The sequence below is a fragment of the Gopherus flavomarginatus genome, chromosome 1 (assembly GCF_025201925.1).
Source record: "Gopherus flavomarginatus isolate rGopFla2 chromosome 1, rGopFla2.mat.asm, whole genome shotgun sequence".
NCBI classification, from domain to species: Eukaryota; Metazoa; Chordata; order Testudines; family Testudinidae; genus Gopherus; species Gopherus flavomarginatus.
In genome coordinates this window covers 49548793-49573718 of record NC_066617.1, presented here as the reverse complement: position 1 = coordinate 49573718, position 24926 = coordinate 49548793, and the positions used below count along the sequence as shown (strand labels likewise).

Sequence of the window (24926 nt, the reverse complement as noted above, 5' to 3'; positions counted from 1 at the left end):
CAAAAACATTTTCCCGGGTGTTTCAGGGTATATGTCATCAATTTACACCCTTGCCCCCCAAAAGAAAAGGGAAAAAAAACGTTTCTCGCCTTTTTTCAATGTCACCCTATGTCTACTGCATGCTGCTGGTAGATGGGCTGCAGCGCTGAACACCAGCATCCCCTTCCCGGTGGCAGATGGTACTATATGACTGCTATCTATCATCTTCATCACCCCGTGAGTGCTCCTGGCTGGCCTCAGTGAGGTTGGCCAGGGGCGCCTGGGTAAAAATGGGAATGACTCCTGGTCATTCCCAGCAGATGGTACAGAACAGCTGGTAACCGTCCTCATCATAGCAACTGGAGGCTGAGCTCTATCAGTCCGCCCAGTTTTCATGTCTAAAGAAAAGATTCTGTACTGCCTGGACTATCATAGCAGCGGGAGGCTGCGCTCCTCTCCCCCGCCACCCTTTATTGTCCTACCTGGACTATCATAGCAGCTGGAGGCTTCCTCCTCCTCATTTTATCTCACTAAAAAGTCAGTGTTTCTTATTCCTGCATTCTTTATTACTTCATCACACAAATGGGGGGACACTGCCACGGTAGCCCAGGAGGGTTGGGGGAGGAGGGAAGCAACGGGTGTGGTTGTTGCAGGGGCACCCTCTAGAATGGCATGCAACTCATTATTTCTGCGGGATCTCTGGGGCTCTGACACAGAGCGGCTGTGCTCTCTGGTTCTCTAGTACACTTGCCCCATATTCTAGGCAGGACTGACTCTATTTTTAGACAAAACATAAAGAAGGGAATGACCCGGGGAATCATTCCCATTTTTGTCCGTGTGCCCCCGGCTGACCTCAGCGAGGCTAGCCAGGAGCACCCATGACAGCAGCAGACGGTACAGAATGACTGATAACTATCATCTCGTTCTCAATGTACAATGGCAGACAGTGCAATAGATATGGTAACCGTCTCTGCTACCTTGCAAAGGCAAATGAATGCTGCTGTGTAGCACTGCAGTACCGCGTCTGTCAGCAGCATCCAGTACACATACGGTGACAGTGACAAGGCAAAATGGGCTCCATGGTTGCCGTGCTATGGCGTCTGCCAGGGCAATCCAGGGAAAAAGGACGTGAAATGATTGTCTGCCATTGCTTTCACGGAGGAAGGATTGAGTGACGACATTTACCCAGAATCACCCATGACACTGTTTTTGCATTGGGATCTCAACCCAGTATTCCAATGGGCAGGGGAGACTGCGGGAACTATGGGATAGCTACGGGATAGCTACCCACAGTGCAAAGCTCCGGAAATCAATGCTAGCCTCAGTACATGGACGCATACCGCCGAATTAATGTGCTTAGTGTGGCCGCGTGCACTCAACTTTATACAATCTGTTTTACAAAACCGGTTTATGTAAAATCGGAATAATCCCGTAGTGTAGACATACCCTTACATTCAACTCAGGGCCAACACTTTGATTTACGCCATAGCACTTCAATATATTTATAGTTAAAACAAGAGTAAGTTTATTATTAAATAACAGAGATTCAAAGTGATATCAAGAGAAGATATTGGAAACAATTGGTTACATATCAAATGAAGCCATAACACACAACCTAAATCTTAGACTAAACTAAAATTATTTCCTTGTCTTGATAATTTGATTTTATCCCAAAGTCAGCATTTTTCAGCAAGGATTGTTGAGATCTTTTCCCCCCAAGACACAAGCTGTTCTCACACCTTGTCCCCTCAGTAAAACAGTACAGGAGTGTCTGCCCTGCCTCCTAGAAATACCCACACATTTCATTGTCCTTACTAAATACAACCCCTGTGGCTCCCCCCCCCGTGCCCAGTGTGCCCCTCCTCTGTTGATTTCACATCTCTTCATTAATATTTGACTTTGTGTGTAAATGGAGCATCTATTGTATTAGGTTACATCAGAAACAGGGAGAGAGAAGCATTTCTTGTGTTAGAGAAAACTTGTTTCTTTACCTTTATTGGTGACTTTAAGGACACTCATTTCTGGTACAGACACATAACTTGTTAAATATCATCCATACAAACATTTTGCAATGATTATGAAGATGAGTATGACATAAGCTTTTATTAGACACCTTACATGAAATTCCTTGGTGAACTAGAATGTTCATACCAGACTCAGGAGACACCTGTAATCTCCTTGCACCCCGTGTGTGCCCCTTTGCTAGCTGGCATTAAGAGATTCTTGGGTCCCTCTACAAGCAGCCAAATTTGTAGACACTGAAACCCACAACAAATAAATGGAGAAGCAATTTATATTTTCACCTTTTCTTTGCCTTCTCTGGTACAAGATTCCATTGTCTGCAGGAGCAGAACATTCATCTCCCCTGACAGCCAATGCTATTACTCAGCCAGCAAATAAGGAGCTCCCTCCTGCCAAAGAGTAACGAAGAAAACAGATTTAAAGTTGGGCATCACCAGTGCAGCTGAAAATAAATAATGACCTGAAATACTGTTTTAAAAAGATTAAATGTACTTGAAAATTTGAGATCTGGCTTTGTCGGTGCTCAGCACTTCTCAGGTGCTCTTTATGCAAAAACATATTTAGAACATGTAATGACAACACTATTTTAGAAGCAAGGGTTTGCTTGATCATTTATTCAGACAATGTTGTGGCTTCAGAACAGACCTTCAGCTCCTCACCATCTCGGTCATGAATGTCAGATATTGATGATTACCTTTGCTTTTGGTTAGAGACAGGCCTGAATTGTGAAGTTCAGAGGGATCATTATACTTTTGATGTGTTTCAAAACTTCTATTAAAGATTTGTCAGTACTCTGCAATTCAGAGCAATGAGGCATTTTCTATTTGTTGAAAACCTTGTCTTGCTTAGTTCTCAGAACATTAAGGAATTAATTTTTGTTGGTTTTCTTCCATGTGATATCTCACTTTAGCAAGGGTTTCTACAAGTAATTATACTAGCTGCAAACAAATAAAATGTTTGCTCATAGATTATACATTGAATGGAATTCCATCACATTTATAGGCCACTGTTACCATATATCCTGTCCTATGAGTATGTTGATGGTATTTGTGAAAGAAAAATAAGAAGATACGTATAATTTAAACAAATGAAGACAGTTATATTGTTGAGTGGGGTTGGGCTTTTTGCTCATTTCTGTTCTGAAAGGTACTGAAGGATGAGTGTTTACAGTGTTTTTTATTTAAATACTTTGCAGCCCGGAGTCCAATTTTCACACATCTTGTTACAAGCTTAAAGGGGCTATGGACACTAAGAGCTTTTGGGCGACAGCCGTATTTTGAAACCTTATTTCACAAAGCACTGAACTTACACACAGCGAACTGGTTCCTATACCTGTCCACACTGCGCTGGTTCCAGATGAGAATAGAACTTATTTTTGTCATCTTCTTCATTGCTGTGACATTCATCTCTATTGTGACTACAGGTACAGTAACTTTACTGAGAGATTAAAATGAAAGCTTTGCTTCTGTTTAAGGGGCCAGATTTAGAAACTATTGCAGGATTGTAGTATAGGCTGAAAACAAAGCATTAAAATAGCAAATTTATTGTTATTCTATCAAAATATTGTGAATTATCAGTTAAACTAGAAATGAGGTAATTAATATTATCTAAAATCTGATGTTTTACAGAATTGGCTGAAAGAGTTAATTTGAAAGTAATACCCAGTGAGGAAAAAACATGTTAAAGTGAATCAAAAATACCCAACTCAGTACTGTAACTATTTAAAAAAATCTCTTACGTTAATGCAACTGTGCACCCCACTTACATGGTGCTCTTCCTCTGTAGAGCTCATTGCTTTAGCATAACTAGGTTAACATTATTGTTCCCATATGAAAAACAGAAAGATTCAGTGAACTGGATCAGGTCACCCAGCAAGTCGGAGACAGAACCCATGTTTCCTGACTCCCAGCCTAGTGCTCAATCTACTGAGAGTACAGTTTAGCACCTGCCATCCAGAATCCCTGAAGTGCTCACAACTTAAACTAATTATAGAACTATGTATGGCATATGCTTTCACCATCTCACTCATTGCTGAAATGCTCCCACTTTTGAATAGAAGTTGGTGGCCGTTGACCAGCATAGTATCTGTACAGTTCAAGATGGAAAGCGAACATCTAAATGAAGCCACAGAAAAAAAATCTTAGTTAAATATAATGTATTTCTTCAGAAACAGAACGTCTCAAAGCCTGTCTGCTTTGGTCTCTCTTTGCATGTTCAAATTACTGAGCCCTGTGCAAAACACAGCAGTTTTAATGAGTTTTAATATATGTACTATGTTGTTATTGTTATATGTATATTTCGGTTCTTGTCCATGTGCATTTGTCCCCCTCTCCCAAATTTTACATTGATCTTTGAATTCAAGTCAGAAAAATCAAAGTAGATTGCACACGAAAGCATGAGTTTTACCTGATTATAGGGAGAAAAACCATAAAAGTTCCTCAAACAATTGCATTGCACAGCTCTAATTCTACTGAATCAGCAACAGCTTTCAGACAAAAGATGTGCTTAGGCCTGGTCCACACCACAGCGTTAAATCGATTTAAACAGCGATTTAACAGCGTTAAATCGATTTAATGCTGTACCCGTCCACACTACAAGGCACTTAAAATCGATTTTAAGGGGTCTTAAAATCGATTTCTGTACTCCTGCTCAACGAGAGGAGTAACCCTAAAATTGATATTACTATATCGATTTAGGGTTAGTGTGGACGGAAATCGAAGTTATTGGTCCCATTCTTTTACTGAGCTACCCAGAGTGCACCGCTCCGGAAATCGATGGTAGCCTGGGACCATGGACGCGCACCACCAAAGTAATGTGCCCTAGTGTGGACGTGTAAAATCGATTTTATAAAACCTGTTTTATGAAATCGATTTTATTAATTTCGATTTTACTCTGTAGTGTGGACGTGGCCTTAGAATGCTAATGCATCCTTTGCCACAATAGATTTCAGGACTTTAGCATGGGAGCCAAATGTGTGCATGGATTGGAGAGAAGGGATAGACCCTTCTCCAGGTTGAAACTGTGATTTTTAAAAAACAGTTAATATAAAAAAGGGCATGAAAAAATATGTGTCTCTTATGGTGGCTATTTTCAGAGCCCTTGCACGGAACTATAGCCTTATATTCACTCCAGGAATTCTCCTCAGTTCTCTATTCTGCATTTTGTATTGAGAATTTTCATGAAAGGTATAGTTTAAAAATAACAAATTAAACAGAATGGTTCTAAATACTGGGTATAGAAATGATGGAGTATTTAGCTGAATTTCTTATTTAGTTAGTAACATCCACATTGTGCTAATTAACACATTTGTAAGAACCCAATAATTTACAAGGCAATTGTTGCTTGATTTTTACTTGTCCAAATGCTTTCAAAATAGCATTAATGAACATTAGGAGAGGGAATATCAACACCGTCAGTAAGTCAGTTTAATTTATTTGAATATCATTTACACAGAGGTTACCATGAAAGAGTCAAGATTTACCAGCAGCTGTTCTCACAATAGTGGTAACAGTATGAGAGATATCACAGTTAGGGTCCTGTCTTATGGGCTGCAGAATGCCGCCTGTGAGATGCTAAGTCAGGAGGCATTTCTTATTCTGAAAATAAGGGAAAACACTGATATTACGGACACCATTGTACAGTAATTCTTGGGAGATGTTAACTTTAAAGGTGACCAAAACACATGGAAAATTTCATTGTGATGCTATACTGCAAAAAGTGGTACACTCTGACCTAAATTAGCAAAATGTATCCACGGTATGTAGCCACATTTTCTTCTCTAGGACAACAAAAAATATGAAATCTTTGATGCCTAATCCCATTCTTATTGGGGTCAATGGCAATAATTCCACTGACTTCAAATGACAGCAGGATAGGCCCTCAGCTACCTGTACAATTATATTTCAGTATTTGTCAATATTTTAAAATTGAGAAAAACAAAACATTAGAGACTAAAAACATTAATTAAATATTCTTCCAGATATAGTGTTTTAAATTGATCCAGACTCTATCCAGAATGTGGAGTTCCAAGCTTATGAGCTGTGTCAGACAGGAAATCTCTCCTTTGTATATTTACTTGAAGTTCTACTGCCAAGTATTGTATATTGCATGTACAGTTTTCTAGCACTGTGATTACCAGAAGCTTGACACAAACTCAGGAGAGAAGGAATTTAGAAGAGTCTTTTTTGCACTAATGTGGCAGTGTTCTACAGAAGTGTGCAGTAGACTAATTTCAGATAGTTTGTCACAAACTATACTTTGCACTTAAACATCACCCTTTTCATCTCAGGAGCTCACAGCATTTTACGATCATCAACTTCAAGACAACAAATGTCATTAAGGTGGAGTTAACCCCAGAACACCACTTTGCACCATCTATAATCATTAGTGTGCAGCTGGATTTCAGACAACATATTGGGATTTGGATGAAGTTTTGCAGTTGTGTATTTGAAAAATTTAATTCTCAAATTCAATAACGTTGTGCTCATTTATCTGCATTAATACATTCAGCAAAGGTAGAGTTGAGATATCCAAATGTCATCTGCCCAGATTTATTTTTTTCTTTTTATCTGTTTTTCTCTTAGAAGTTACACAAATTTGTATCATAATGTTCTACCTCCTTTTACAACTTTGAAGTGACATTATCAACTTAAAAAAGAATCGTCTGAAAATGTTTACCACTTTACTTAAAACTAATATTTCAAGGGACTAACTGAAAAGTTACAAGGAAAAATCATGGGGAAGCAATCTTCACTCTTCCCCTTGTTTGTTTATTTTGTGTAAGCACTTTGTATATAGTCAAGTCTATATTACTCAGGAAAACAAACACAATTTTAATAAATAATAAAGTTTGATTGTGTGTACAGATATAGGTATGGGCAGGCAGACAGAATGGCAGGTGCAGTACCTGAAACTACTCTGAATTTGTTTTCTGAAAGTGGTCAGATTTCCTTTTTATTCTTCAGATTTATAATTACTTCGATAAAGAGAAGGAGTCTATAAAAAATGTACAGGAGGTTGTTTTTTGAAACAGTGAACAAACCAGAGGAAGGTAGCTATAGTATAACCAAAACTTCTATCCAATTTGACATCTTAAGCCCTTTATACAATGGCACGTCAGATTCAAAATAGAACTATGGAGGGATTATAGTACTCATGACAGTCTCTGTGAATTTGCTGAGAGGCAGCTAAACCCTATTGATATTAAAGGCAAACCAACCCACAAAAAGTCATGCCACCAACTTTCAGTAAATAGTAAGAAAAATTCTTTCTCAATTTGGCCAACAGATGAAAACCCAGTCTTCAACTTGTGGACTAAGCAGATTGAATTATCTTGGTGGTGGTAGCATTAAAATGGAACTCTAGTCACAAACCTCTCCATAATTAATTCTTTGACATCTAGATTTGACAGATGAGGCATTTTATTGATGAGTCTATTCTAGAGTCTAGAATGAAAAACTTGAGGGCAAGTAACTAAGGTCACATAGGGCCTGAACCTGTTCCCAATTTAATTCAGTGCTAAAATTCCACATTAACGTCCATTAAAACAAGAACAGATCCATAAGAATTAAGAACGGTCCTACTGGGTCAGACCAAAGGTCCATCTAGCCCATTATCCTGTCTACCGACAGTATCCAGTGCCAGGTGCCCCAGAGGGAATGAACAGAACAGGTAATCATCAAGTGATCCATCCCCTGTCACCCATTCTCAGCTTCTGACGAACAGCAAGCCTAGTATCCATGTCAGGAGTAGAACCCAGAATCCCAACTCCCAGTCCTTTGCTTTAATTGCTAAAACATGCTTCCTCTTTGAACAGCAGCAGTAAAACAAACAAACAAACAAACACTTTTACTGGACATTCACATTTTAAGATATACATATCCATTTTCTCTTCTAGCCATTGGCTTTTTATTTGCATGTAATAAACAAGACACGAGAAGTCATTCTTCCGCTTTACTCTGCGCTGGTTAGGCCTCAACTGGAGTATTGTGTCCAGTTCTGGGCACCGCATTTCAAGAAAGATGTGGAGAAATTGGAGAGGGTCCAGAGAAGAGCAACAAGAATGATTAAAGGTCTTGAGAACATGACCTATGAAGGAAGGCTGAAGGAATTGGGTTTGTTTAGTTTGGAAAAGAGAAGACTGAGAGGGGACATGATAGCAGTCTTCAGGTATCTAAAAGGGTGTCATCAGGAGGAGGGAGAAAACTTGTTCACCTTAGACTCCAATGATAGAACAAGAAGCAATGGGCTTAAACTGCAGCAAGGGAGATTTAGGTTGGACATTAGGAAAAAGTTCCTAACTGTCAGGGTAGTTAAACACTGGAATAGATTGCCTAGGGAAGTTGTGGAATCTCCATCTCTGGAGATATTTAAGAGTAGGTTAGATAAATGTCTATTAGGGATGGTCTAGACAGTATTTGGTCCTGCCATGAGGGCAGGGGACTGGACTCGATGACCTCTCAAGGTCTCTTCCAGTCCTAGAGTCTATGAGTCTATGAGTAATCATATTGATAGACAGTTTTTTCCCCCACCTGCAGGAGAAGGGCAAGGCAAAGCTGGCATTGTTCTAACTTTAGCCATGAATATCATGGGCACTTTACAATGGGCAGTCAACTCAAGCATAGATGTGGACAGTCTGGTAAGTATAGAAAGCAGCTTTTTTTAATTATTATTGTTTATTATTATTACTACTTGTCTGAAGAATTCTCTTGTCTTATTGTTTACTGCTTTGCTTTTGAATTATGTGGCTGCAAGGCAGATACACCAAAAACCTCCACACATAGCTCTGCCAGTAACAGTCACACTTTTACATTACAGAGACTAATTTGTGTGGTGATTCTGAGATCAAAAGTCCACTGGAATTATATACGGGAACAACAAATAATTTCATGTGGGACTTTAAAAAACAAAGTCAGATAGATTTGAAGTAGTGAGGGGAGAATGTCAAAAAGGATTGGGTTTGGTTGGCAAAGACCAGGGGCTTATCCAATGCTTAGTACTCAGTCTATTTTAGGAATTTATACTGCCACCCAGCCGTGGGGCATCCAAGCAACTTCCAAATAAAATTAATAGCAATTGTGAAGGCCCTAGTGAACTTCCTGGAGCGTTTGGCACTTCTTCCTTTTTGCTACATAAACTCTGCTTGCAGAAGATGTTTTGTTTTTGACTTCCATTAATTTACCTCCTTTAAAGGTTGATTTGTTTCAGAGTAATTGTTATTTTTAATTTATTTATTTCGTGTCACTTGTGGGGTTTTTTATGGGGAGTAGAGTGTTTGACACACTGTTGACTCACAACTACCTAAACTTTTTGAGAGACAAGGTGGGAGAGGTAATACTTTTTACTGGACCAACTTCTGTTGGTGAGAGAGAGAAGCTTTCGAGCTTACACAGAGCTCTTCTTCAGGTCTGGGAACAGCTCAATACAAGGTGAAACAGATTGTTTAGCATGAAGGAGTTAATACAAGTTGTAAGAGACCATTCAAGGTGAAATGGACAGTTCATACTGGGAATAAATTTTTGAAGACGACAAAGTAGGCTGAAAACTCCTAAAGAGTACATTTGCTCATGCAATTTCCAGCCTTTTCTCTTCTGATCAGAAACTTAGAAGAGTGAAAAGGATGTAGGGAAGTTATCAGACTCCTTCACTGATTAATTTAAAACTGTGTTAATTTCATCTACCTTGAACGATGTGCACTACATGATTTATTTTAAAACATCCTACTTTAACAACAACATCCTGAGGCACCTAAACAACAATTACACCAATAGTATCTTATTAAATAAAGCCTGCGTAGGTCCTGACTAGATTTCTAGGTCACCAAATCTTGGTTCATTTGCATTCAGTTGTTTTTTAAACGGATGGGAATGGTTGGTGTTGGGGATAAAGATTTGCCAGTTTGTTATTTTTAACATTCTGAAGCTAGCCCTTAAGAGCCAAAAAGCTACAAATTAACCATTTACAACATATGGTCCCTCTGCAACATTGATGACTTGTGGTCATCTAGAAACATGATGTACCCAAAGAGATGAATATTTCTCCCCATCCACCAATGTCTTTATGATTATTCTGCTCTTCTACTACATCAGACCAGCACGTCTTCTTGAAAGGTATGTATTCTTATTGCACAAGAACCTTGTGAAACCAGTTAAAGTAAGAATACCGCTACCTTCACAACTCTTAAAAATATTGATACAACCACTATGGCAACAGCTTGTTTACCATAACAGTAAGATACATAAAAAGGCAACTCTTTGGGCTGGGCTGGTGTTCACCAAAACATCCCCTTGTTTTATGTTGGCATGAATGTGATAGCAGCAACCTCTCAAAAATATTTCTATTGTATCCATCCCCTGTCCTATCTGTAAACTTCTTTTTAACTCCAAGAGACACAGTGAGGCTCTTCTATGCAGAAAAAAAAATCTGTAGAAAAGTCCTCTTCACACACTACACCTTTCAGTGTTATTGTTACAAACAGAAGATGGAGCTAATATTTCCCAAAGGGAGCACTAATACCTGTCCTGGCCTGCAAAGAGTATTTGAATTTTCAGTAACCTGTGGAATTCGTTGCCAGGGGATGTTGTGAAGGCCAAAAGTATAATTGAGTTAAAAAAATTAGATAAGTTCATGGAGGGCAGGTCCATCAATGGCTATAGTCAAGATAGTCAGCAACACAACCTGATGTCCATACACCTCCAACTGCCAGAAGCTGGGACTGGACAAACAAGGGATGAATCACTCAAAATTACCTGTTCTGTTCACTTCTTTTGAATGATCTGTTACTGGCCACTGAAGACAGGATATTGTGCTAGATAGACCACTGATCTGACCCAGTATGGCTGTTCTTATGTAACATATTTTGTTGAAAATTTTAAGCAGCTCTAAGTTGAAACAATTTCATTGAGATTTTGAGCGCTACAAAGGTAAAACCTAGGCTGCACTGGAGGCTAAGAGAGAACGGTAACAAGGCGAGGAGGTTTGCTCTGTGAATCCCAAACCCTCCTTTCTATCATATTGGTGCATCCTAGGTTGGTCTGTAGTATCAGTCTTTTTTTTTAAATTGACAAGCATAAGTGAAGAATCTGTGATATATCAACCCCATCTTCAGTTTTCTTAACAAGATTCCTGAAGTAATTCATAGCATTAACTCTCCTAGTGATGTTGCTAGTTTCTACATAAGAAACGATGGGATTTCCTCACTATTATTCAGATTATTTAGCACCCTTATTATGATTGTATTAGTCTTAGCACACCAACAGAAGCAGCATACCAACCTCTCTCTCTTATCTAGAGTACAGATGTCTCAGCCCAGGGTCCTAACAATTGATAAAGATTTATTTTCTTTTTCTTTCTGGTGGCTCTTTTCAATGCTTGCTGCTTGATCAGGTCTGTTATTCTCTTTTGGCCAATTATCAGTCCACTCTGGTCCCTTCTCTTCCTCAAGAGCAGAATATCTCTTGTTAAACTGAATCTTTCCCATAGTATTTCCCTTCCATTCTTAATATATTTTCTCCGTGCACAGTTCTTCCCCTTTTTCTCCCATGTAACTCTCTGATCCATTATTTTTGCAGCAACTACTGTTCAAATCTCTATACCTTCTCTTCCAGAAAGGAAGAGTTTGCTTTAGATAAAAATGTAGCCCTTATGTAGGGCTGGACACATTGCATAACTTTCATATGAGATCATGTTGGATTTCTTCATTCTCTTTCCTTGATACATTGCTACTTGATTTCCCTTGACTTATGGTGTTCTTTCAGACTCAAGACACTTTTGCCCCTCATCAGAACTTTCTTGGGAATGCCCACGGAATTTACCTGTTTGTTCTTTGCTGCTTAACAGCTTATTAAATATTAGACTGTCCACAGATTAGGTACAGCTGACCGCATTATAGGTCTTTCCTCTTTAGGCAATTCATATTCTGAATAATTAGAACAAAAGGGTATAATCAGTCAGTAAAGCTCTAGTAAGGACATGATTAATATCCATTAATACCCTAGCTTATATATATCCACTGGAGTCTATGGTATGGTATCCCTAGAATTTTAACTGGTGTTGTCATCTGCTTTTCCGCAGTCTCCTTTAGTCCTTTGGCAACACTAATATCTAAGCTGGGCCAACTTGAGGGTTTCATAGCAGATTTTTAATATTTCTCATGGGGGTGTTTCGCCAGCCATTCCAACAAAAGATTGTAAATTCCAGGTGACGTTGCTTGGCTTCAGCTGCTAATGCCCTTAATGGTCTTTGCCATTCTCCTTATGTAAGCGGGGAAATGGTCCCGCTATTGTGGGGAACTTTCCTGGCTTCTGCATTACCCTGGTAAAGTGGGCTAGCAAAAGGATCTGAGTCCTCACTCCCATTTCCTTTACCCAGAGGCCTCCCTGTCCTCAAGGACTCCCCTTCTACTCCCCTGTCTGGCAGAGTCCTTGTAACCCCGACAAGGCTGGGCCCAGGATTCCTGGGGGGTTCAACTCCCAACCCTGCTGTGGTCACCTGGGACAGGGGCTAGAGTGTCCCCACTCTGGAATACTCTCTCTGCACTGGGCACCTCCCTGATCATTTCATACATTTTAAAACTAATACAATTAATTTATATTTTAGTTTAAATTAGTTTAATTAATTAACTTAAAAAAAGAATAAGGAAAAATGGGAAAGGTTAAAGGAAAACACATCACCCTGCTCTGTGGCAAGGAACATTAAAACTGTCTCTGGACCTCAGGGAACTTCACAGTCTGTTCCTTGTAGGTCCCAGGTCTCCTTCTCAGGCCCTGGCAGTGCTGCAGGGATGCTGCAAGCTGGACACTTGCAATAGTGGTGGCCACACACCTCTGGGCTTTGGGTGATGGGACCCTTCTTCCCAGTGTCAGCCCCCCGTCAGGTTAAGACCCCCCTCCCAGTCTGGCCTGCAAGGACCCTTGGCTGGGGGTGTCTTTCTGCACTGGGCCCTTTGACCAACCTTCCCCCTTGGCTAGCCCCAATTGCTCACCACACCTGGCCCTGTGGCTGCAGCTCTGCTCCCAGCACAGGATCTGCTCTCCCTGGGCTGTGTCTGGCTCTGTGGCTGCAGCTCTGCTCCCAGCACAGGATCTGCTCTCCCTGGGCTGTGTCTCTGGCTCTGTGATTCCGCTCCCAACTCTGACCTGCTTCCTGGGCTGTCTCTGGCCCCTCTGGATCTGGCACAGCTCTGCTCCCCAGCTCAGCTTGGACCACTGCTTTCTCCTTAGCTCGGCCCCACTCTGTCTGATCCAGACAATTCCAGCTCACAGGGAGGATGGGACCTCCCTGGTCTCCTGACTTCTTGATTAGCCTACCCGCCCTGTCAATCAGGCGCAGAGGCTGAGGCTGACCTGGAGCATCTCTCCATTCTTTTAGTGCTGGGAGCTAGCCAACCAAAACATCCCCGCTGAATGTTAGTAAGGGGCCAAGAGTCCTCTTACATTCAAACTGTCTCAAGGCTTTATCTGCTTTGCCACTTTTTATAACATTTGATCAACCTAATAGTCATCTATTGTTTCATTTATTAATATGAGTTAATTAGTTTTCTCTCCTGATTTTGGACATTTCTGTCAATATCTTTTTGGCTCTTTTTCTTATCCTACTAGCCACTCCTGTAATATTTTTAACTGAGCTGATTTTTGTTTTTTTTCTCCACAAGGAAACAAAATCTGTTTTCCACTGAGTGCTGCCTTTGCAGATAAGGTCTGAGCTAGTCCCAGAGGAATGTTTTAATGCTTTACAACCTCCTCCTTCATTTAGAACCTCCTTGTTGTAGCAGTGCTTGGACTGGAAAGTGGCAGTTCCTTTTATTAAGAAACAGTAAATTGTCATGCATTCACTGTTGCATGCCAAGATCACTTCCTAAGGAAATATTAAAACACCCTCAAGGGAGATACTAATAACACACTTGCAAAGTGTCACATTGCTCCACCCTGTACATCAATGAATGATTAAAGTAAGAGATTATGAATCGTCTTCCTCACAGATTCCAAGGCCAGAAGGGATCACTGTGATCATCTAGTCTGACTTCCCAGATAACACAGGCCATAGAACTTCCCCAAAATAATTCCTTTTAAACTAGAGAATATCCTTTAAAAATATCCAATTTTGATTGTAAAATTGTCATTGATGGCAAATCCACCACATGACTTGGTAAATTGTTCCTGTGGTTAATCACCCTCACTATAAGAAATGTATGCCTTATTTTCAGTCTGAATTTCTCTATCTTCAACTTCTAGTCATTGAATCATGTTATACCTCTCAGTGCTAGAATGAAGAGCCCATTATCAAATATTTGTTCCTCATGTAGATATTTACAGACTGAAATCAAGTCAGCCATTAACCTTCTCTTGGTTAAGCTAAATAGACTCAAGCAGCTCAATACCTCACTATAAGTGTGCTGGCTGCTGCTTCCCGCAGCTCCCATTGGCTGGGAATGGCAAACCATGGTCACTGGGAGCTGCAGGCAGCTATGCAAATGTAAACAAACTGTTTGGCAGCCTGCCAGCAGATTACCCTGACAAGCTGCAGGCCGCAGGTTGCCCACCACTGCTCTAGACTCAAGCCTGCTAAGTGTCACGTGTATCACATCAATTGCTTTTGGCAGGCTGCACTGCATCTTCCCACTTCTCAGGGAAAGGGAAAGAACTACTCCACCTCTCCCCTCCTCCCACCACCCCACCCTCCTGAAGTAGGGCAATGTGCGCTAAAGTGTAAGGCAGGAGACCATGACCACCTTTTCCATTGATTGCTGTTAATATTTCTGTGCATATCACAACCCTTATTGTCCAAGCCCTCATATGCCTTAGCAGGGGAAGGCAACTATAACCCACCTATTTCACAGATTAGGTAACACTGAAGTTGCACAAGGAAAAACTAGACATAATACCCAAGACTGGAGATATCTGTATAATGGATTTAGTGGTTTACTGGAAAATTTTGAAAAATGAAGAAAAAATCCATTTCAGGTTGGACCATAAATAAAGTTATTTGAAATTTTTGGTGAATCAAAAAAATGATTTAGGGTCTAATGAAGTGTTTCATTTCAACAAAATTAAAACATTTCATTTTAATTTGGACCATTTGTAAACATTTTGAATTTGTTTGAAATTAAATTCAAGGAAATTTTAAAACTGAAAATTGTTTCATAGAATCATAGAAGATTAGGGTTGGAAGAGACATCAGGAGGTCAACTAGTCCAATTCCCTGCTCAAAGCAGGACCAACTCCAACTAGAGCTTTGTCTAGCCGGGCCTTAAAAACCTCTAAGGATGGAGATTCCACCACCTCCTTAGGGAACCCATTCCAGTGCTTCACACCCTCATACTGAAATAGTTTTTCCTAATATCCAAGACCTCCCCGTTTGCAACTTGAGACCATTGCTCCTTGTTCTGTCATCTGCCACCACTGAGAACAGCCTAGCTCCATCCTCTTTGGAAGTCCACTTCAGGTACTGGATAGTAGATGCTATCAAATCCCCCCCACCCCCACTCTTCTCTTCTGCAGACTAAATAAGCCCAGTTCCCTCAGCCTGTCCTCATAAGTCATGTGTCCCAGCCCCCAACCATTTTTGTTGCCCTCCACTGGACTCACTCCAATTTGTCCACATCCTTTCTGTAGAGGCAGGGGGCCCAAAAATGGACGCAATACTCCAGATGTGGCCTCACGAGTGCCGAATAGAGGGGAATAATCACTTCCCTTGATCAGGCAATGTTCCTACTAATGCAGCCCAATATGCCGTTAGCCAACCCAGAATAACTCAAAATGTCAGAACTAAATATTTTGGTTTCTTCTGATTCTTGCCCTCCCCCAATGAACAGTCTAGTGAAATCAACACAAATTTGCAGAATGTTTTGGTGTTGCCAAATTTGCATATTTTGCCAAAAAGAGTTTTGGCTGAAAAATTCCACCCAGCACTATGAAAAACAGAGCCAGGTTTCATTCATTTTGCTTTTCAAGAAGATCACACTATGTTCTCTGAACCAGGAATCCTGAAACAAATCATTGTGAGACACACTGGAAAATATCTCCTACCTCCCTTTCTGGGCTGATTCACATAGAAGATAGCAGGTGCCTTCCACCACCAGTTACTCCTATAACTGAAATGGAAGAGGACTGTGCTGTGTATGTGAGAGGTGTGGGTGTGAGTTCTCATGAAAATCCATGTGGGTAATATATATGTAAACCCTTCTTAAGTTAGTGAGGATCCTTTTAATGTTTTTTTCTGTTGCAAAATTGTGTATTTCAATTTGGATGTTCTATTATATTTTTTGTATTTCTGTTAATGGGAATGATTTTTGATTGTTTCCAATCCCATACCTTGACATCACATCCTACTCTCCTAACTTCATTTGTCTTAAAATTCACTTTACACCTGTTGTCTTTCAAAGAACACTCAACTCTGCTGCCTCCAGCCTTCTGATGTCTGTTTCATTGAATGCAGCTGCTTCCAGACCATAGAGAGTAATACTATTAGTATCCTAGTTTGATAAATTTTCACTTTGGTGCCAGACGTTGTTTTTATCAGTCCATAATTTCATTAATTTCTGTGCAGCACTTGTGGCTAAGGCACATCTCCTTTTAACCTCATCCTTGCTGGAACCGTTGGCACTGATTAAGCTTCCTTGATGCACATAAGATTCTGAATTCACTGCTGCATTTCAATCCTTTATGCTACTTTTTCCAAGGTGCAACCACTTCTTATTCTTGGCATTTATTGTAAGTCCAAGTCAACTACACCACTTGTCCAAGGTACTGAAGAGCATTATCATTAATTCAAATGTGTCTGCCAGCTGTACGTCATCTGCGTAAGCAAAGGAGTTTACCTATACATCATCCAGTGTCACACTCTCCAACCCATCTAATGTTCTTAATGTCCAGTTTAAGAACATGATGAAAAGCAGTGATTCTATGCCCTCTTATCTTACATCAAACTTTGATTTGAACCAGTTGCTTAATATTCCACCAATTTTGACTATATTGCAGGAGTCTTCACATATTGCTTTTATAATTGCAGTTATCTTTCCTGGAACTCCATATGATTTAGCTACTTTTCATAATGCTTCATTCCAAACCGAATCAAATACTTTCAAGAAGTCACTGAAAACAGCAAACATCATTCATTTCCTTCTTGCTACTCCTCCCACCACATTAATCAACTGTCAGAGCATAGATATCTGATCAATGCAGCTTTGGCCTGGCCTACAACCACACTGCTTCACCTACAACTTCCTCTGAAACTGGCCTTAATCTATGGATAATTGCTTTTGTCATGTTTCCCCCCACCCCCTGCCCAGTACTTGCAATAAGCATATATCTCTGTAATAGTCACACCAGCAAGATCTCCTTTCTTCAGGATTGGTACAACTGTTGCCTTTAGCCAGTCAGCTGGTACCTCCTCTTACTCCCATACTTACTTGTGTATTTTTTCCTAATGCTTTGATAGCACTTGTTCTACCAGATTTTAGCAGCTCAGCTGCTTACAATGAAGATTACAATGGTTGGGCATTGCAGAAGACAAGCCAAATGCTAAAGAAAATAATGCAAACACAACCACAGTCCATCTGACCTAGATGCTGACTGCTGACTAGATGGCAGGACAACTTACGCAGGGACATGTCCAGGCTGGGCTTAATGGAGGAACAAACCATGGACAGAAATGAATGATGACACTGAACTGATCCCCATGTCTGTAATGATGCTCCAGGATGAAAAGAAGGGAGATGCAAGAACTGTGTGGGGCATTTAGTTGTAGAGTGTGTTTGAAGAGACAGAGCAGTATGAGGGAGATTTTGAGTATGAGGGAGATTCAGAAAGTAGAAGATCCTGCCTTTTAGACACCAAAAGGCTGGAACTTAATGTAATAAACGTATCTTTCTAGAAAAGGAGCCTCATTCTTGAAGGTATTACATTAGCATTTACTAGCACATTGCTTGTGAGCTATTAGACCCTTTATCCTGTAGGTCACCAGGTTAATCCTTACCAAGCCTGTCTGGATACAAAAGCTGCTCCCATGTAATGGATTTTGGTGTGTCTGAGTTCCAGTTCACACCTCATAAGCTCACCATCATGCTTTGCACTAATTGGCAGACTCAGAGCTGCCCAGAGATTCATGGGACACAAAGAAAGAAATAGACCTGTTATTCTTAGAGCAAGTTTCCCCTTCCCCTCCCATAGCAGGGTTGATGCTTGCCCTGCTGCTGCTCTGGAGTAACAGACAACTTGATTTAATACGATTGACATGTCAACACCTTTCATGAGCACTAACAGCCACATGATACTTTGTTTTGTTGAAAGAACATGTGCTGCATGCTCCCCCATGTTACGTGACAGAGGGAAACACAGGATGGATGTGAGGGCAAAGTACCCAAGGAGGACCCCAGACAGAAACAGACTTCTAAGAGCTCGTGCACTAAGATGCATCCCATCATACCACAGTCCAAGTGCCATCAGGACCCTTTGTGCCACATATGCATCAGGGTGCACAAGTAATAAGTGGGAGCACTATAAAAGGGAACAAAATCTGGGAATATCTGTCAACCTTTACAAACCTGTATGAGAAGGAGCACATGTTTAAATCCAAGTTCAGCATTAACTAGTATGAAACATTCCATCCCTGCAATTAAAAACATTACCAGTGACTCCAGACACACACTGGAAACCTAAGCAATTATCCCTTGGGTGCCAACAAGATTTAAGGACAGCACAAGGTTTGAAACCTGAGAAAAAAGTTATTATGCCTAGCTACCCACACCCTGACTCAAGAAGTTCAATGGGTTTTTCTGCACAGCATTAAGCTGTTGAACCAATGTTCCATTGTGTTTCCTGGTCACACTCCATATGACCTCAAACAGCATGCTTTCCAGGGGATGATACATTGCAACATCATGACTGAATACCATGCATTTCTGCTTCGGGCTGGGTATAGTCCCTCTTCCTAGCAGGAAAGCATATGGGCATTTTGAGATTAATTCTATTATCAGTTAGTCTTTCCATTTTTTGGGAGTTGACAGTACACAGGTGTTATTAATTCTGATATTAAGAAGAGTATCAGAGAGATAAGCTAAATTAGAGAGAGAATTAAAGTGTAAATGTTATTAAAATCTCAATAAAAAAATCAATCAGGCAAGACTAAAAATAGAATATTATGCTCTGAACTTTTTTTTAGCATTAAGAATTAAATGTACTGTATTTTTCTGAAGCAAAAGTTTGGGAATTCAAAAACAGCAGTTAAATTGCTGACTGAGATTACAGACAAGGAGCCTGTAGTTACACACATTCAATCACTCATAATGATTGAGGTAAAGCTTCTGGATGAAAAGGAAGGATGATTATTTTTGTAAAATGTTACTGATGTTTAAACACCAGTATGTACAGGTTTAAATCATAATGCAAGTGACACAGCCAGCCAAGCCATATTCTGAATATTTCAAAAATATTAAATTGTGTAAAATATCTGCACATATGGTGTAGATGATAAATCTTTCAGTAAGAGTCTCAGACAGACAGATGAAATTATATGTCTTTAGCATTTCCAGCAGATTTTTGTTAGTATGTAACAGTCGGATGGCTTAGCCACTATCTCCTGGATAGTTATGGGGACTCATTTCTTATGGGCAAGTTACTATAGATTGATTCCCTCATATCACACTTACAGTAAGTGCCAGGGACCTCCTTTTATGGGCATCATATTGACATCTTTCTCTCGGATTTGCAACTTTTGTCTGTCTCTCTCAGGCTGGAAGATGAGAAGGAATTATATCTTTTGATATCAATCTAAATTAGTGTAGTTTCGCTTCAGAGAGAAGAGCTATGAATGATCAGTACATTGAACGTCAAATTCAATTAATTCACTTTTCTCAGTTGTACAAACAACTTTGATTGACAAATGTAGAGAAAAGGAGACTGCCCAGCGTGTATGGGACCTAGAAAATCTAACCCAGGTGCATTTATTTTAAGCACAAAGTAAATTTCAGAATGTTACCTGGTAGGTCTCTTCAGTTTTTTCTTTCAGTAAATGAATTTGGAGCACTATCTTGATCATAGAGGTAGCTGCAACTCTGTGCCCTTTTCTGGTCCACAGACTGCATAGCCCCATTTCTGGTTCTTTGACCCCTAACCATGCCTTTACTGCTTCTAGGGTGGAATCCCAGAATTCTCCCACTCTTAGACCAGGCCTCGGGCTTCCACTGTGCTTACCCAGCAGGTCTGATTGGGTTCGGCATCGGTAGTAATACTCTTTGGTAGGTGTGATCAGTGATAAATTCAGTGACCGAAAACAACCTTCTCAAACCAAGAAGTACAGTTAAATCTTTAAGAGCAGAACATAATATAAGACAAAAAGGACTTTGTAACAAACAATAAAGGCCCACCATATCTGTCTTACTGAAGGCTTGCCATCCCTTGGAAGTTTAGGATAGCCTAACTGCTTCAGACCTCCCAAAGAGGTGTTCATGGGTGCTAGTGTGTTCCCCACAAACAGCTTCCTGACAACCAGCTGGTCTCCAGTCAGAGTCTTTTCAACTCTTTATTGTCCCTTTGATCTGTTCATTTCCAGCATTGGCAAGGCTTTGTAACTTGGCTGGCACCAAGGAAGTAGGTTCTTCACAGTTAATAGCTCAGGCTTGTCTCTTAACACCCTTGAAGTGTTTACCATAGAGTGTTTTATCTGGAACTGTTGTACCATCTTCCTGCTTGTTCTGTTTTATTCTATTCTGTATAGGTTTTTATACCATGCTCATCATTGTAGTATCTGACCACCTTCCAGTAGAGCACGAAGCAATATGACTACACAGGTCACGTGTTCGTTCTGTCATCCACTCCTCAGAGGGAGAAGTGTGGGGGGTGGAGTGGAGAGTCTTGTTTTGGTAGGTTTTTTTTTTCTTCAAATGTACCAGTTGGTATGAGTTTATACTAGAGAAAACAAAGTCAAAGAAATGTGGCTTGCACGTGGAGAGGAAAATGGTGAGGTTTGTGATAGTCCTTAGCTCCTGGGGAATTCCCCAAAAACCTATTATTAAACTAAACTAATATATTCATACAGTAAGTATCCCAATAACCCAATGTAGCCATAGACTAATTATCCCAATAATCCAGTCACATACAGTATTCATAAGATGTTACAGAGCAGTTTCCTAAATAATTACTGAGCAGCTCCATGCCCTTCACAAGCATATTAGTGCAAACAAAACTTTTGGAACAAAGAGACTAAGTTATCGATTTTCAAAGGCATGAATGGAACCGAGATGGCTAATTCACCTTGGCTTTTAGTGTGAGTTAGACCGCTACGTGGCATTTGTGCCAAACTCCCTCTCAGTCTCAAATTCTGCTCTTTAGTCATGTAGCTTCCACTGACTTCAGCAGGAACCACCATGAGTACCCCGTCGGCAGAAATTGGCCTTAGGTGCTAGTTAGTGGTTTCTTATTTTTTAAATAAATACCTCTCTCTCTCTCTCTCTCTCTCAATCCAGTTATGCTGGAATCCATCTTCAGTAAGGCCCAGATCCACAAAGGACTTAGGCATTGTAATACTTAGCATTGAAATGCCTAATTTCTAGGCACCCAGAAAATCAGAGGAACAGTAATGTGAGCCACAAAGCCTGAGTTAGATGTCTAGGCTCCCTATACAATACATAGTGAGAGAAAGGCACCTAAAAATGCCACCCACAAAAGCCAGCATGCTAGGCAAGGAGCTGCCTCAGCTTGCCTGTGGGAGATGCTGACAAGAGGGATGTGTGGTAAGCCCCACCTCTCTCTCAGAGTTAAGTGCCTAAATCCAGAGGCACCTATCTCTGTTAGTTATCCACAGACAGGTACCCCTTCCTAGGAGTACTCTTTCTCACATGAGTACCCTAACTGCTGGACTCTGGGATATTCTGATGTGAGTCTCCTTCAATGTCTCCTATTGAAGTTTTTAATGGTAATTGAATAACTATCAATTGGGGCAGAAAAACAGTGACTAGAATACTCACCTGAGAAGCAGGAGATCCCTGCTCAGTTTCCTACTTATCAGTCAGAGCAGGGACTTGAAGTGGTGGCCTCCCAGGGAGAGTATCTTAACTACTGGGCTCCTCTCCCAGGCATTTTGTGTGGAGCTAAGCAGCCTCTAAGCTCACCTACTGGATCAGGCATTCCTCCACCTATCTTCCCCTGGTTCGTGGCTTGGTCTGGGACTTAGACAGGAGATAAGCTCCTGGATGCCCAGAGGGAAACAGCAGTGTGCATGCCCAGAGGCAGAAACATAGGTGATTAGGGAACTTTTACCCTGAAAATGTCAGTGCTGAGTTTAGGCATCTACCAGGTTAGGCAGCAGCCAAGCAGAGGTTTTGTGGATCACAGTGGTGCCTAAAATTGGGAGTTAGGAGCCTAAGTAGCTTTGTGGATCTGGGCCTAAGTTACCAAGGCTTTCCATTATTTTCAGTTCATCAGTTGGCCCTCTCCCAACACTATTTACATACATTATATTACATTCACACAGATTTCAGTCAGTAATGAAAGTTAATTTCATTTACAAGGATAGTATATGTTGTTGATTTCTGGTGAGATATATAATGATTGAGAGAGATAAGTCTTTGACCAATGGTTAAAAATAATAATAAATAATAATAATAATAATAATGTCATGCCTACGCTTAACACTTCTCTGTTCTTCTTTTGAGGAGATACTATTCAAGCCTACAAACTGTGATTTTTATTAAGCTTGTAAACGAGATCTTCTCCTTTGAAATAATTTGTCTCATTCACTTCTAAAAATAAATAGCAGATTCCTGGCAATTGTTAAAGTAATACTAGTACTTCATTTTCCAAACACCGTTGCTGCTTTGAGAGTTGGAAAATCAGTTTACAGTAACGACTATGTCATAGAAAATGTAACTAGCCTTACTCCAAAATTAATGGGACATTAACACGATATACCAAACATACACATCCCAATGTCATTCATAATGAAACATCCAGAAATGGCATGTGGGGAAACAATAGTTCATATCCATTCCAATGCTCCAGCAATCATTTATTAACAAGAATCAGGCTCTGAAGTCTATTCAGCCTGTGATATGTTACAGTAATTTGCACTTGCATGATTTCTGTGTGTGTTCAGAATGCCTTACCAACAGTATCCAGCTGATATATAGCATATCTTGTTGTACAATGGTATCTGAGAATGCCTCTTTTTAATTAAGCGGGTGGCTTAATACATTTATCACCCTTAAAATTTGTTTCATGATAATGTTTTGGCTGGGAACTCTACAGCAGTGTCCATTGGTGAGGAGGAACCCCCCTTCCCAAGGGTTTTGTACTTGCACTAAGTTCCATAGGCTACAGAGCTGTGGGGAGGAGGAGGAGGAGGAGGACATGAGCAACCACTTTTAAACTGTTGTAGCAGTTTGGAGCATTACTCCAGCTGCATCGTTGCAGTGCCACTCAAATTCGGCCTGGCTGCCCCTCTGTCCAGATGGAGGCCTTGCTGACTCAGTGGTGGCTTGACCTGGCATATGGAGAGTCTGTTCCTGTACAGAGGAGCACAGGGAAGTCCACTGAGAACTCGACCCCTGACGTCACCAGCTGAAACACTGTGTTGGTAACAGGGGCATTTTGGCATCTGAGGTGGGGAGCTCAAATGATGCCCCCATGCCCCCTTGTTTGGGCCAAAACTTTGAAAGGTCTCAATTCTGCCTTCTTCCTGTTCTACTCCTCTCATGGTACTGCTCTGCTACCTACCTCAGTGAAGGAGAACTAACTTAAAATGCCTTGTTCAAAAATTTTAAATAACATTTAACTTTCAAATGCCTGAACAGCAAATGTAACTTTTCCTGTCTGCATAGTAAATACTGACATTTTTATCTGTTTGAATAATCAAAGTGGTGCTTTCAGTGCCTTCTTGGTTGCAAAGATTTGAACAGGTTCCTGCTGAAGGTCCACAGTCTGAGCCAGCTCATGCGCTATTGAGATGGTTGCAAGGCCAACCATCCTCTCTTGTATCATTGTGGAGTGTAGATGTGTTTTTATTAACTTCAGCTTGCAGAAGCTGCATTCTCCACTGACAACTGTTACAGGAAGTGTTAGAAGTATGCACAGAGCAACAGAAACAGTTGGAAAGAGGGTGGTCATCTTATTTGTGTACATATATTCCAAAACAGCCTTTGGAGTTGATCCTGCTGAAATGTATCTTGAAAGGGCTTTCAGTTCATCACCTAAATCACTCACATCAATATCATGCATGTAATCATGTGTCAACACTGTCTCTAGTGCCCTGCATTGCTGGTGTAGGTTTTCTTCAGGTATAGTGAGGAGTTTTGAAATATCATACAACATCCCAAATATACTGCTGTGTTCCTTGAGCTGCATGAAACGTTCTTCAACTGACTGTATTGCACAATTTAGCACCCAGTTAAAGAATTCAACTTTTAATTGTTGTTTGGGGTCTCTTATGGGATTATCCCATGCCTCGTAATCAAAATGTCTTCTTCTTTGGTGACTCTTGTATTCTTGAGTGGGTGGGAAAATAACTTCAGTGTGAAGTTCCTCTGCCAACTTCTGTGCACTCTTCAGAATGTTTTGAAATCCCTCATCTGACTGGTAAGACTGTAGGTATGACTTTGCTTTGTCCAGTTGTTCCATTGCTCCAGATATATCAAGGTCAACACCTTGGAATCTCATACTTACAACATTTATTTCAAACAGTATGTCATGCCACAACACTAAGCCACACAGAAATTTGAAGTTATGTATGTTTCTGGTGATTCCATTTCCCTCTGCTACTGTTCTCCCACAAACAGTTCCTGTCATAGCATTATCCTCCATAATAGCAACTATGACATCATCTATCTTCCCAATTTGGTGTTTGATAGGCTTTATCGCCTCCACTCAACTTTCCCATCATGTGGCACTCAGTGGTTTCAGTGTCAGAGAGGATGTTCCCAGATGTTGCTTCAAAAT

General features: G+C 40.5%; 1 protein-coding gene across 1 annotated transcript in view; it reads left to right on the top strand.

The window, feature by feature from the left end:
- CFTR (CF transmembrane conductance regulator) overlaps positions 1-24926 on the top strand; it is a 142405-nt gene that overhangs the window by 83200 nt on the left and 34279 nt on the right. The window contains exons 20-21 of the mRNA XM_050936035.1: positions 3197-3424; positions 8538-8638. Coding sequence (XP_050791992.1) covers positions 3197-3424; positions 8538-8638 — 329 coding nt within the window. The remainder of the gene's footprint in view (positions 1-3196; positions 3425-8537; positions 8639-24926) is intronic.